This window comes from Bacillus rossius, chromosome 1 (genome assembly GCF_032445375.1).
Source record: "Bacillus rossius redtenbacheri isolate Brsri chromosome 1, Brsri_v3, whole genome shotgun sequence".
Lineage (NCBI taxonomy): Eukaryota > Metazoa > Arthropoda > Insecta > Phasmatodea > Bacillidae > Bacillus > Bacillus rossius.
Window position 1 is genome coordinate 210,853,131 of NC_086330.1, and position 13,976 is coordinate 210,867,106.

General features: G+C 42.8%; 1 protein-coding gene across 1 annotated transcript; it reads right to left on the reverse strand.

Moving 5' to 3' along the window:
• Positions 1-10,050: 10,050 nt before the first annotated feature.
• Positions 10,051-12,511, reverse strand: LOC134529772 (uncharacterized). The gene is made up of 2 exons (XM_063364195.1): positions 12,205-12,511; positions 10,051-11,878 (listed from the first exon to the last, which is right to left on the reverse strand). Exon 2 carries the CDS (start codon positions 11,697-11,699, stop codon positions 10,518-10,520), a length of 1,182 nt encoding a protein of 393 aa, XP_063220265.1. The 5' UTR covers positions 11,700-11,878; positions 12,205-12,511; the 3' UTR covers positions 10,051-10,517.
• Between the last annotated feature and the right edge of the window lie 1,465 nt (positions 12,512-13,976).

The window sequence follows — 13,976 nt, forward strand, 5'->3', positions numbered from 1 at the left end:
GAACCCTGGGGAGCTGACGTAGTGACTGCAGTCAAGCCCGTATGTGATGAGGCAGAGGCGACGAAAGTTTTCGAACACGTCGGCAAGAAGCAGCACATCGGTCTTGAGATACACATCACTGTAGTCGCCCAGGGTCACGCAGCCGAACTTGTCCCATACCGCTTTTGCATGATAATAATCTGCATCACTAACATTACTATCATTTAATACATTATAAAATTCCTCTTTGGCAGGAGTTGCGGCTCGTCCAGTCTCTCCCAGCTTGATACATAATCGTACGGAAAGACGCCTTTCCTTGTGACGAGGGACATTTCTTCTGTCGTGAAATACTTTTTTGTTTCAATAAACTTGTCGGCTGGCAGGTACGACGCAAGGGACGCCAAACTGTGAGACATGAACCTGAAAGTGTCGATGAACTGTACAGAAAATTTGTCGCCCAGATTCTTCGAAAACGTGATCATCTTTTCTTGCGTGTGGGGGATTATGAAGATTTCCTTGTTGTTGTAGCCCAGGTGTTTTATGATGAACTTCTCGTCGTAGCTGAGGTTGTGGAAGTACACTACCAATTTCTTGGGCCGCCTGCGCAGAAGATTGCAGCTGTTACAGGCGGCTCCAAGGTACTTACCACCGAAATGGTCGTGGTCTCTGACCTTGATGTTATCGGATGTGAAGACCTTGTTGCAGTAGCAGCACTTTGAGGCTGTTGGGAAGCTGACACACTCTAGTGACGTCAGTTGCCTCATGGGCACAGAAATCGAATACAGGGCCGCAACTAGGGGGGGGGGGGGGGTAAGCGGGGCATACGCCCCGGTCGCAAAGCTGTGGGGGCGCCGAAATCGCTTGCATTGTAATTCCTACTAGTGGGTTCATGCATGGAAGTTACAGTAGCACAGAAACTGTTACATGTAGGTGCCGAAAATGCTTAAATAGCACCATTTTTCAGTGGGAGGGTCCTCAGACTCCCCGCTTTATTAGTGTGGTATGTGCAAAAAAGAGGGGGGGAGGGGCGCATGAATCAATTCATGCCCCGGGTGCCAGAGCCTCTAGTTGCTGCCCTGATCGAATATATATCTTTCACCTGATTTCCGATGTCAACAATGGTCTCCACAGAGTTTTTCTCAGCATCGGTACCCCTGTATAATATCGGCTCCTTTAGCAGCGAGGAAGTGAGCGTTGCTGGGATTACATCGTTGTCGACTTTCACATATATGCAGTAACTATAGGCTTCATGTTTCTGATATGCTTGAGTGCCTGATTGTTGGGGGTCCGGCTGGCATGATTGGATGGGCACGAGCAGGGCTTCAAAGTCTGCGTATACTACAATTGGCATTTTTGACATGTGGTGGTGATTTTTGAACTCCAGGACTGGGGCTGGCCGTTCTTGTCAAGCTTCGGCATCTCGACGCGCACGGGAGCATGGGTGTTGCAGAATTTTCTGTGCGCGTCGAGACACTGCTGCCCTGACAGTCCTGAAAAATGAGGCCTCTCATCGTAATACGTGAAGCACCTCTTGCAGACATATATTTTCTCTTTGTGGGCTGTGATCTGGGGTCTGACAAGGCGTGAAAAGTTCTTAATGTAGCAGAAATGAGAGTTGTTTTCGCTCGTCAGCATGAGGAGGTCGAAATGATTACGTTTTTCGCCCTTCCCCACACGCGCTGGCGCAATCATGTCGTTCTCATCAATGCTGTATACATTGACAGAAACATCGGGATTACTCTTCTCGAAAGTCTTTATCTGGTGGAGGGGTGTAGGGAACTCCAATTCTGAAAAATTAAATTTACCTTCCAGGTCGTGGTAGCGATGGTCGACTCGGTTGACATGTTCCCCCTCCACATATCGCGCCAGTATGGCCCACTTGAAGCACTGGTTGTCACTCAGGTTCATGGGATTGATTACTGCTTTCCTGTTCTTGATGGCGGCAGGCAGGTCCATGTATGAGGAGATGCGCAGTGGGACCAGCTTGTTGAAGCGGAGCTGGATTCGCTTCACGGCAGACAGAGTCCACCCGGATCCCTTGCTTACGTATTCATCTTCCTCCCTACATATTTTCTCTGTACTGTCATCAATGGCTTCCTTGATTTCGCTCACCTCATAAATTGGAATATTCTTGGTCTTGAATGCCCTCTTATCGACGCCTTCATCGAAGGGTTCGGGCTTGGCATAATCGCATTCAAGCCACACATTGAATTTCACAGGACCATTGTCACGTACTTCCTGGGAGATGCGATTGATTAGATTTGTTTTCATTCCATCCAGGTACGTGCAAATATATTTGGTCGTACCACTGTTTACAGCCACTAATGTATTTAAATTTCTGCGGAATGTGCTCTCCGCCTCAACGAACCCAGAACCTCCGACCTCCAAGTCTACTTGTGCCTGGTCAGGCGCCTGCGCCTCCAAGTCTGCTCGAGCCTGGTCGGGCACACTCGCCACATATTGCGGACGAGTGCTGGAGTCGGGCTGTTGCAGGCCAGAGGTCGTGTATACGCGTCGTCTCTTGGGAGCCAGGCCATTGCACGTTTTGCTGTTCACAAACAGCGTATCTTTACGCATAAATTCTCCCTGGCACTTTGCGTATGTAAATGTAATGCGGAGAGGATTGAAAGAGCACTGGCTCTGCTCGTGGCGTCTGGCGACATGGCTATGCTGAAACTGCTGTCCGCAAATCTTGCACCTCGAGCCAAGACTCTGCTCGACGGTGCCCCCACATGTTCGCATATGGCGGACCAAACTGTCTTTACGACTAACTATCTTGCCGTAAGTATGACATTGGTTGGTAATTTTGCGAGCAGGATTAGACTCGCAGATGAGCTCGTGTCGTCTAGCACTGCGGCTAGCAGTAAAACCTTTGCCACAGAAAGCACACCCATTCCCCGCTGGTGGTGGTGCACATACCTGTGATGCAGCTGCAGGGCTGTTGGTCGCCGAAGTCGAGGGCTGGCCGATGGCGAACACCCCGGCCACAGGAACCTCGGACACGGTTCTCTTCATGATGGTAAAGTCTGTAACACGAGCGAAAACAATTAAGTACTACAATAACAACATAATTATCACACGCACACACATACACACATACACACACCAACACACACACACACAATTTCAAGCGTAAGGCATTCGCGTGCTCACACACACACACACACACACAAAACGTCAGAAACAAGCACACATACATGTATACAAACAAAAGTAGAAATTTAAAAAAAAAAAATCAACTGACCAGACGAAAACGGGAACGACTCTGAGTGCACTGCACGCACGCACGAGGAGGACCGGAACGTCGTGCAGGACACTGGAACCTGTAACACAGAAAAGAGACCGCCTGGCTTAGCACTCGAATTTTTTTTCAAGACAGCGCAAAAGACACTGACGTCAAAATTTTATGTTTTATGTACTGACCGGAAACGTGGCAGAACCGCACGGAACTCCAGAGGGCAGACAGACGTTCTCCAAGCGGATCACACTGGAGAGTAGCTCGATGCAAGGAGAAGCACTGAATACCTGTAACAGATACATAATATTTTACGAAAATGTACTACAATAATAATTTACTCGTAGTTTTTTCGCATATTTTTGTATTTAGTTTTTTTTAATAATTTTTAATTTTTTCTATTTATTTTATGAAACAAATTTATTTTTTCTATTTGATTATGATAGCAAGTGCGCGTGCATCTGTTATTTATTTTTTTGGGTCAGGCGAGGGGGTAGGCAGGGCGACTTGGGCGCCCCATGCGGCGGTGAGTGGTAACTAGTCAGACGTAAGCTGCAGGGCGCGGCGGAAACAGCGCTCCGTGCACGGAATGGCCAGGTAGCGCGGGGGGTCAGAAGAGTCTAGCGGCAGCAATGCTACCGTCCTGCAACTGGCAACTGGCAACAGGCTCGTTCCGGGGCCGGCTGCCGCACCGCTCAGGCTCGTTCTGGGGCCGGCGGCACGATCATATATGTCATCTGAAACTTCCAATATTGTCAAATATGGCCTCGTGGCTGAGCGCTCAGCGGCGCTATAATATAATCATTAGGTTGACGGTTCGAATTCCGCCAGGTGCGAATTTTTTTTTGTACTTGTAAAAATAAATACGAGCACGTATAATTTCAAAAGTAATAAATATATTTGAATAATGAATGCAAATAAAAGTAAATTTATTAATTAAATTGTAATTTTCAGGTAAGGACATGATAACTAATGGTCAATTAGGTTAGGTTAGCTACATTATAAATACTTTAAAACTTTGTGGACGGTTGATTTGGTTAGGAAAGTTACATTAAAGATACTTGGAAATCATGTAAACGGTTTCCTAGCGCTGGATAGCTACATATTTAAAAAAGTTATTTGCTAAGCAACCATAAAATGATTTTACAGTATTTTTAATGTAGCTATACTTACCTAATATAACCAACCATCCACTAAACAGTCTATGTGGCATTTTTATACTGGAGAGAAAAAACGCGCGCGTAAAAATAAAAAAAAAACATCCAGGGGGTAGGCGCTCCCGATCGGCCAACTTCGGAGAGGATCGGCGTTTGCAGCCAGTTGCAGGAAGGTAGCATTGCTGCCGCTAGACTCTTGTCGGGGGGTCGGTTAGGGACCGCACGCATCGCGGATGAGGGGGGGCAGTCACTCCATGAAATGAGGAGGGAGGGGAGCGCTCCGCGCACCCCGAGTGGAGTGGTGAAGCAGGGAGGGGGGAGGGGACGCTCTGCGCGCTTCCCGTCGGTAGGACACGGGTGTGCACGGCATCCATCCTGTTTCAAGCTAAGTCGTTCTTGCATGAATAATAACTAACATGTATAGCAGGGAAAAAAATATTATTACAAGATGAAATATACTGCAACTGATGACTCTAATAATTTCGACTAGAAAAAACTGTAATAATCACGACTGTAAAATATTAATACAGAAACTAACGAACGCGCGACATCTAAACAGTTCCACTCGCACACATCATCTAAGCAGTACCAATCTTAGTCGTGAAAAAATAAACACGCTCAAAAATTACGAGACGGAAATTGTAATGATTTCAGAAACCTTTTTTTTTTTTTGAAAAACAGACAATTACTATGCCTCGTGCGTACGCCTTGCTTCTTTTTTTTATTATTATTTGTACGCTCTCTCTGCCGGCCGGCTGGCCGGGGAGCCGGCGGGCGTCGCGTCAGCCGTGCGCGCTCGCTCGGGTGTCATCACCGCGTCACGTACTGTCATGCAAGGGCGCCCATACCCGGGGGCAGGGGGGGGGGCCGTGGCCTCCCCCTAGTTTTCAGGGAAGGAAAAAAAATAGTGTAGTCAGGTGCTTTACTTTAAAGAAAATTATTTAAATTCAGTATTATGTAGAAGTGGTTCAACACGAAGATATTATTGTATATCGTTTTTTACATGTCTGCTTCATTTTTTATGTTAGTTCAAGCATTAGTTTCTGCCGCTGCGATATAAGGTGTTGTGTACAGGGAGAAAACGCTGTTCAAGCGCAACGCCCGTGGCGAGTCATTCCCCTTCGTAATGCTACCCAGCTCAGTATCAGTGCTTAATGAAGCACCCCCTCAGCAGACTCTCGTCTGACTGATCAGGGGATAACATCATCGCCAGTGAGGGCCGCGGGGCCCGAATGCCGCAACTTGGCATCGAACTCCGCGACCCTTTAGGAGTACCAGGTGGCTTCCTGCCGACCCATAACCTCCTGTTTTGCCTACTGTGAATTCGGTTTTGACTTTTTGTAAATGACTTTCTAAATAAGCTGCGAAGCTGTGTTACTTTGTAAATGGCCTGTAATAATCTACTTTAATTTCGTGTGGTGACTCTACTTTAAACTCGTGTGTTTTCCAGCCCTCCCTTTAAGTTTAAAATTTAAATTCAAGGGGGGGGAAGGGGGGTGAATATTAATTTAAGCTGAGCAGTTGGCCTTGGCTGCTCAGTTTGTTTTGATTTATATGTTGTTATTAAAAACGTGTTGATTTATTTATTTGCGTGTGGGCAAAGGCTGGACTGATTTACTGTGTTAGCTAGTGTGTTGTGTGTGTGGCGAGGTTCCTAGACCGTGGGCTGCTGCCCCCCTCCCTTTAACGGGAAGAGGGGCTAGGCCGGCGGAGGGGACGAGTCCCCTCTGCCCACGGCTGGCTCGGTGTGTACCTAGCGCGGCTCAGCACCGCAGTTAACATTTCTGCCAACTGCAGCACTGCGCCGCGCGGAGTAGACTGCAGCTCGGTGCGGCCCCAGGCCCTGGGGAGCTGCGGTCTGGTGTGAGCTGGTTCAGCTGCGAGCTGGGCGCCCTTGGTGGCTAGGCCGGCCTCCAGGAGTCGAGTGGCTTCTTCAGGTGTAGCAAAAGCCACTCGGTGAAGGCCGGTGGGGCGCCCTGTTGCCTTGCTGCGTATGCGCCAACACTTGGTCGGTTTGTGGCCGGCCTCGTGCAGTGCAGACTCCACTTCTTCGGTCGGTACCCCAGCCCCTCCGCCGCCCCGAAGGACGACAAAGTGCCAGGGCACTCTCTTCAGTTGCGGAGGCTGCTGGCGATTTTCTGCAGCAGGTTGTGATCTTGGTTCTTGCGCCGCAGTGGCGGCCGCCTCCCTCTTCTTGGCTGGAGGGGCCGGCGTCACTGGGCGGTCACGAGGCGTGTGCAGCTGTTGTTGATCTGGTGCTGGTGCTGTGGTTGCAGTGCTGGTACCTTTCTCTGCCGTAAAAACGGCGGTTTGGGTGCCAGAGTGTTTCCACTTGGCTGGGGCGGGCGTCTGACACGAGTTGTGTCGTATCCCCGCGTGCTGGTCTGTTTGGGTGCTGCTATGACACAGCCTTGGGGCAGGTGGGGCTGTCGAGGACTGCGTCTAGCCATCCCTCGTTTGCCGTGGTGCTTCTTGCGGTGGTGTTGGGCTCCCTGGGGACAGCAGCCCGGTGTCCGCCTCAACTGCCAGCATCTTCTCGTAGATAGCCCACGAGACATACTGGGCAGGACGCGAGCAAATGCGGACTGCCATCTCTTCGATTTGCACCATGGTCATGTTATCTTGAATAAAGCTCCGGATGCTGCGCATCTGCTGCGAGGTCCGCACCCAAAACCTCTCCCTGGACTTGTCCTCCAGGCAGGGCGAGAGGAAACAGGCACCGCACAGCGCGCCTAGCTCCCCGAACCGCACCATTAGGTCCGCTGGGACGGCTCCCAATTTGCGCAATTCCGCAGCGAACACCGGGCCCTCGTAGCTCTTGTTGATTCCGCTCTCGTAGCGAGCCTCAAAGCTAGGTCGCTTAGGCCTGGGCATGGCTCTGAGGATCACAGGACTGGTCTGCATCCGTCAGAGACTAGGGTAGGAATGCGTAATGCTACCCAAGCTCACGCGATAACACAACACAACAGATTTAGACCAGACAGAGTTAGACGACGCGACAGTTGACATGTGCTTGTAGACGGCGAAATGTTTTGCTACTTTTTCGTCATAATAATGTGTATGTTCACAAATAACATCTCAAAACAGAGATTTTTCAATAGTCTTTAGGTCTACCTACAGTTTTATGCATCTGGTCTAGATTTAGTTTAGTGTATTCAGTCAGTATAAATAACTTAAGTGTAAATAAATCAGTGAAAGTGTAAAGATAAAAACCTTTGTTATTATGTAGTGTTTCTTAGATTACTTCATTCGTCACATCCGTTCAGATTATTCACAATTTTTAAGGTAAGCTAACACCTTTAAAGTTACTCAAATAAGAATTATTGTCCAGAAAAGTCTACAACGTAAAATTTATGTTGGAATTTTGAATTTGAGGAAAACCACTTTTTCCCTTCAAAAGTGTTTAAAGGGATAAGGATTCCGCTACCTTCAGTAGACTCGTAAGCAATTTACACTAGAATCTCGATTTTACGTACGCTCACGGTCGCTTGGATTGCATTCGTAAAATCGTTATCTTCATAAAATTTTAAACACCCCACCCCGTGAAGATACATGTTATAATTTATTGAATGGAATATATATAATATTAAATAGTAAAAACAAGACTGCCATCTGCCCTCTGCCCTCCCTTGCGTTCCCCTTATTTTTTTTTAACATTCCACAACTTGCCTCATTGCACGAGTGATATAAAAGTGACATCACAGCGACTAAACACAGTTGCACCACGCATTGCATCATGTTAATTTTTGTGTGGTGACAGTAGGTTGTCCGACATGCCTTTCTTGGATATCTTTCCTTTTCGTAAGACGCGTGCTACTAAAATAAATTTATATTTGAGTTTGCAAACTTGTTCACTCCTTGCCAGAGACAACTGAAAACAGACGAGACTTTCCAGGGTTGGGTTGATGAGCTGGAAGAATTCCCTGCCTTGCATTTTTATGGACTTCACCTTATCATATTTATCAGTTAATCTTTAACAGATAGGCTTGAAAAATATGAATGAACGCACTTTTAGTAACATAATCGAGGAGATCAAGCACACAGTTCAGTGTACACCTGTACTGTTTCATAAAAGTGATCATAGGTAGGGACTGAAAAAATTCGCGGTTTCAATGACCACTCGGATAGACTCCACGATTCTCTATGTACTCGGGCAACTATCACCTGGTCATTGGCTACCGACTCGGGACACCTGTTTATTGCGATTCTTATGATTCGATACTTCTTTAGTTGAGTCTTTGCCATTGGCCTAGAGTCCTTCAGGTAAATTGCGGTCCAATCACTGACGCAGCATTAAGCTAAATGAGTTTGGATTCCAGCCTGTCTCGAAAGGAATCCGCGAATTTTTACTGTCTCTAATCATAGGCTTATTTGGAGAAGAAAAACGCTGCTCTGTAACGACAGACATTCATTAAAAACACAGTACATTTTAGTGCGAGAAGCCCTTGAATTTGTGATAGCCACAGGGAATTATTTGTTTGTATAGTAAGTTAAAAAAAACTTAGTTGAAAATCCGCTCGTCACGTCTACTTGCTGTCACTTATACCATTTTTGAGCGTTTTTTACTGGGAAACCGATGCAGCGAAGGTAATGAATGCGACACATGTCAAGATAATGCCTAATGGCATGGGTTGTTGGATATTAGCGGAAAGGAGAGGAAGTAGCTACTCAATATCGTTTCTTTCTCTCACGCTTCACAAGGTTTCAAGCTCAGTTGCTATGCTCACGAGCTGGAAATGTTGGAATGAGTAAGTAATGTTGAGTATAGTTCATTTGCGGTAAAATATATATTTTTACGGCCTTGACATAATTTTCAATCGAAGAAATTTCAAACTTTGCGACAAATAAAGTGTACCTAGTCCATTTTTTCTTTTCGATTTTGAGTTTGATGCCGCAATAACTTATACAATATTCACTAACGGTAAATGGCTGTTGTATTAGCTTTAAAATATGACTACGCTGTGCATAAAAAATTAATATTTTTATATGTTTTCATAGTGTTTTTTTTTTAATTTTTATTAAATATATTTTGGTGTCAAAATTTCCGAATTTTAGTTGGTTCCTGAAAAATGTATTCGTAAAAACGCGGCTTCGTTGAGTCCGGGCTCCGTAAAATCGAGGTTCTAATGTACTCTTAATTCTGAAGTTAAGTACTGAACATGTTATTTAAGGGTTTATCAGGGCCGTATTTACGCGCAGGCTATCTAGGCTGTAGCCTATGGGCCCGCACCACAAATGGGGGCCCGCACCACACGACACGAGAAAAAATTATACTGCGATGTGGATCTTCTTATATTCTTAAAATACGCGTCGACATATTGTCCAGTTGTTTTGTGTGGATTAATTGCGCTGAACTAAACTCTTCTGTGTAAAGCTGATTATGAGTTATGTCAGCATTTAGAAATTTTCGATTATTTTCATTGGTTTTGGTGTCACTTAATTCCTTAACCTCTAAATAAATACTGTTTGGTTAAATTGTCTAGTTTAATAATAAACTATTTTTTTCTGCGCTTTACTATCACTAAATAAACTTATAGTCCTCGACTACTGAATCCATCTGTGCTAATTCTAAATGATAAGCAATTATGATTCATATCGAAACATAGTAATATTCATTTAATTGTGAAACAATTTTTGACTATAATTGAGGCGCTGGGTGCAGTAACAGCTCAAGTCAGAAATAATAGTTTTGAGTAAAATAGGCTCAAAGATTTGAAACATTGTAGAATGAAACAAACAAACATTACAACCATCCAAATTCTTGTGGGCATTCCAGGTATTATATCTTATCTCCCTCCAGCATAATTGCAGTTTTTAATTTAAGTAATAATTTAATATAATTAAATAAAAGACAGGTAAGTTAAGTCTTTATTGCATATAACACTAAATACTTGCATTATGTGTGTGTCATTTTGCTAATAATTAATTAAAATAAGAACATTTAATATTTAAATGGTCATAAACATAGTTGTAACATCTACATAAATATTTTATGTAATAAATCCATAACATACAAATGATATAATATATGGGTTTTAGAATGAAAAACAAAAAAAAAATTTTTGAGATTGGGTTTTTGCACTGATTAAATATATCGTAGCTAAATAACATATAAACTAGCTGTTCTTATATATTAGTGATGAATGTCAAACATCATTCTCACTTTCACCACTTTTTTCACTTTCACTTCCTATGTCTTCTTCCGGCACAGTCGTGTACTCTAGTAGACCTTTGAGGCTTTCAGCATTTTCTGGTTTCAAGAATTTCAAGAGAGAAAGAACATCATTTTTCTTGGACTCCTTCAAACCAGGGCGTGCCGGTTTTTTGAGGTAAAGCTCTTCTTTTGACTTCATACCAAAACCGACTGAGAAAATGAACGGCTCAAAAATAGCATTGTAGGAAGCCGATACTGCCAGTGCCCCTGTAGTAGGAAAGGTAAGGATCACATACTTCTGTATTGAAAATTTGCTACGTTTTGATTTCGGAACTTTGTGAAACAAAGGCTCTAACGCTGTCGACCAGTCTTCAACAAGATGAGCAGCCATGAGAACCTGAAAAGGTGACGGGCTATTTCGAGCAGACTTTATGATCGTTAGATAATCCTCTACTGTTTCAATACTTTCCAGTCTCTTTAAAAGTGTGCCATAAAGTCCAAAATTCCGATCGCACTGGCAATACGAGTGTCCGCGTACAGGAAACATGTGAGTTACTTTCACTTTGGTTATTTGGGACAACCAAGAACAAAATCTCAAAACAGTAATATTTTTATTCTGGCCTCCTGCAGCATCCGATAAAAATATTATATTCTTAATATTTTTGTAAGATTTCATTTTTTCACAGGTGAAGTGGTAGACAAAGCTACAAACTGAGTTGGCATTTTTCTTTGCGTCACACTCTGGAAAACAATAAAAGGTACTGGCTGAATCATTATGGCAGTGAACGTTGAACACATTCAACCACAATAACCTTTTGTAGAATTGGGATGTAACATTAAGTTTAGGGATTGGTAGATTTTGTCCATAGTCAAACTCTATTACTAATGTGTCATCTTGCATTGTATTGCCTTTTACTTTTGCTAAGTACTCTTGTTTTAAGGTTTTGTATTTTTCAACCTTGGCTAAATGTAACCTATATGTGGTTTTACGCGGATCATTCGGATTAATATCCAACAGAGTTTTAGATTCAGTACAAAAGTCACACACGTCGGTCCTTGGCTGTCTAAAACAATATGGACTATTTTCTCTGAAGTATCTGTGATATGTGGAGTATTTCATAGTAAGTGTCTTACCTGTACTATCAAAATAGTATTGCTGGAAGGCAATGAACATTTTCTTCACATTTAAATCAGGATTCTCAAAATACTTGCGTTCTGTGTGGCCCCTGCTATAATGTGATTGCTTGCTTGGAAATTTGGCCCAATGTTCTTCTACTTTAGTCTACACATCACGAGATAATTTGTTTGGACGTTCAGTATGCTTTCCTCTATTTTCCTTAAATACCGGATTCCCTGTTGAAAATAAAGCACAGATTTTGTTGACATTGCACGTCAGCCAATGCACACTTCATTCAAAAGGAAACTGCTATATAAATATTTTGTTTTCATTATATTTTAAGAAACTAGAACAATACTGTCCAAAATTTTTAATGTGAAATGATGTAAACACTCACCTACAATACTAATAATTTTTGAATAATATTTCCAAAAAAATAACAATATTAGCTATGTCACTAAGCAAATTATTTACTCTTTGCGGCAATCTTCCATATCGCACAATAACTAAACATATAAAAAATAATTTAAAATGCACAAGGATTAAAAACACAACCACCTACCTGAAGAACAAGCACGTAGAACAGTTTTCATTCGTGATTCGGACACCTGTAGCACTTTAAGAACAAAAGCTTTGCAGACATCTTTCCTATCAATGCCATTTTGTAGGTGATACCGCCATGAATACCCTCTGTTCTTTCCAATGGGATTACTCTTCTTTAACATTATTTCTTTTTTCTCAATGCAACCATAAAGATAAGTATCTTGAACTATTTTGTCTCCTAGTTTCCAAAACGAACTAAACAACCATTCTTGCTGTTCATCTGGGAATAACGAAAAACACTTTTTCCTACAGCATTCATTGATAAATTTGAAAACATTTTTAGGAACTGACTTACCAGAACAACCCTTGTAGCTATCCCCACTGTTTCGTTTGACTTTATTTTCCACACGTCGCCAAGAGTCTCTTTGAAGCAATCTCTTCTTTCCTTTGTTTCTTATTTTTACACTTACTTCCATATTTTCACTCTCACTCTCACTTGTCTCCATGTTAATAACGTCCAATTTTCAAAACAAATATACCCTTAACACATACGTAGCAGTATTACAATAAAGGTATTAGGCCTATACCAATAACGAGCCTGCGTTCGACAAAATGGGTCGAGACACATGTTGTTTTCTCGGGTGTGTTAGCCGTTCGCCGGAAGAACGACTTAGCGCGCAGCGCTACATTCTTCATTCTCCTGCCATCTGTATATTCTGGAGCGAACTAATATTTATGTGCCACATAGAGGACATATCTAGGATTGCAAATATGCATTGGCCGGAAAAACGACTTAAGTTGGTTTAAGCTGTTATTGCACCCAGCGCCTCAATTATAAGCGTATTTCAGGTGTTACATTTAAAAACAACTGTTTTCTGACTGTGATAACATATTTAAATCGTTTCTCTCCCAAAGTTGAATCTTTTGACCAACACGTTTTCAACTTTATAATTATTTTTATTTAATTTGTACGCGAAATTTATTTAGGGGTAAAGAGAGCAATTAGTTGAAGGACTGTATTCTTGATATCCGTGTACCCGAGACGCTGTAAAAGTTTAAGGACTGTATTCCTGCATTTTTGTTGCTAAAAATTCATTTGTTTCAATAAAATAGTTAATATTTAATTAATAAAGTAGCCAATAAAGATTTTTTTTATGGCGAATGAGTACTGTGGTCTAGTATTTTAGTAACAGGACAAAAAATTTTAACAGGGTCAGAACTGGAACTATTTTATGGCTAGTAACAAGCCGCAGTTAAGTCTTCCAAAAGATTAAAAATACTTCATACCCCTAGGTCTGCCCCCCCCCCCCCCCCTACAAATTATCATATGGGCGCCCTTGCTGTCATGTCAGCTCCGGCCTTCACCCAGTGGCCAGCTGTTAGGCTTGCTGACTGAGTGAAGGACGTAGCAGAGGCATACACACACACACGCGAGACCGTAATGTAAAAGTTAGGAAATTTTAAAGTTCAAAATATAAAAAAATTGAAGAATTTTTTTAAAGTTCAAAATATTTTAAAGTTATTAAAAAAGGTTAAAGTTGAAAAACTTATAGTTATAAAAAATGTTGGAAAACGTTCGGAAAAAATTCAAAGTTGAAATTTACGACAAAATTTTTAAAGTTGAAAATTTACGGAAATAGTTAAAGTTGTAAAAAAAAATATGTACTTACCACACAGCTAGAGTTGTAGAGACGGAAATAGACGCAACGAAACTCGAACAGGAACATGCGGCGACGACGGCAAGACCAAAAGTGAAGCCCCCGACGCCGATTCATCATATTGCCATCCGGG

Coding starts and splice junctions, on each gene's coding strand:
- LOC134529772 (XM_063364195.1), bottom strand. CDS start 11,699: ATGTTCATTGCCTTCCAGCAATACTATTTTGATAGTACAGGTAAGACA.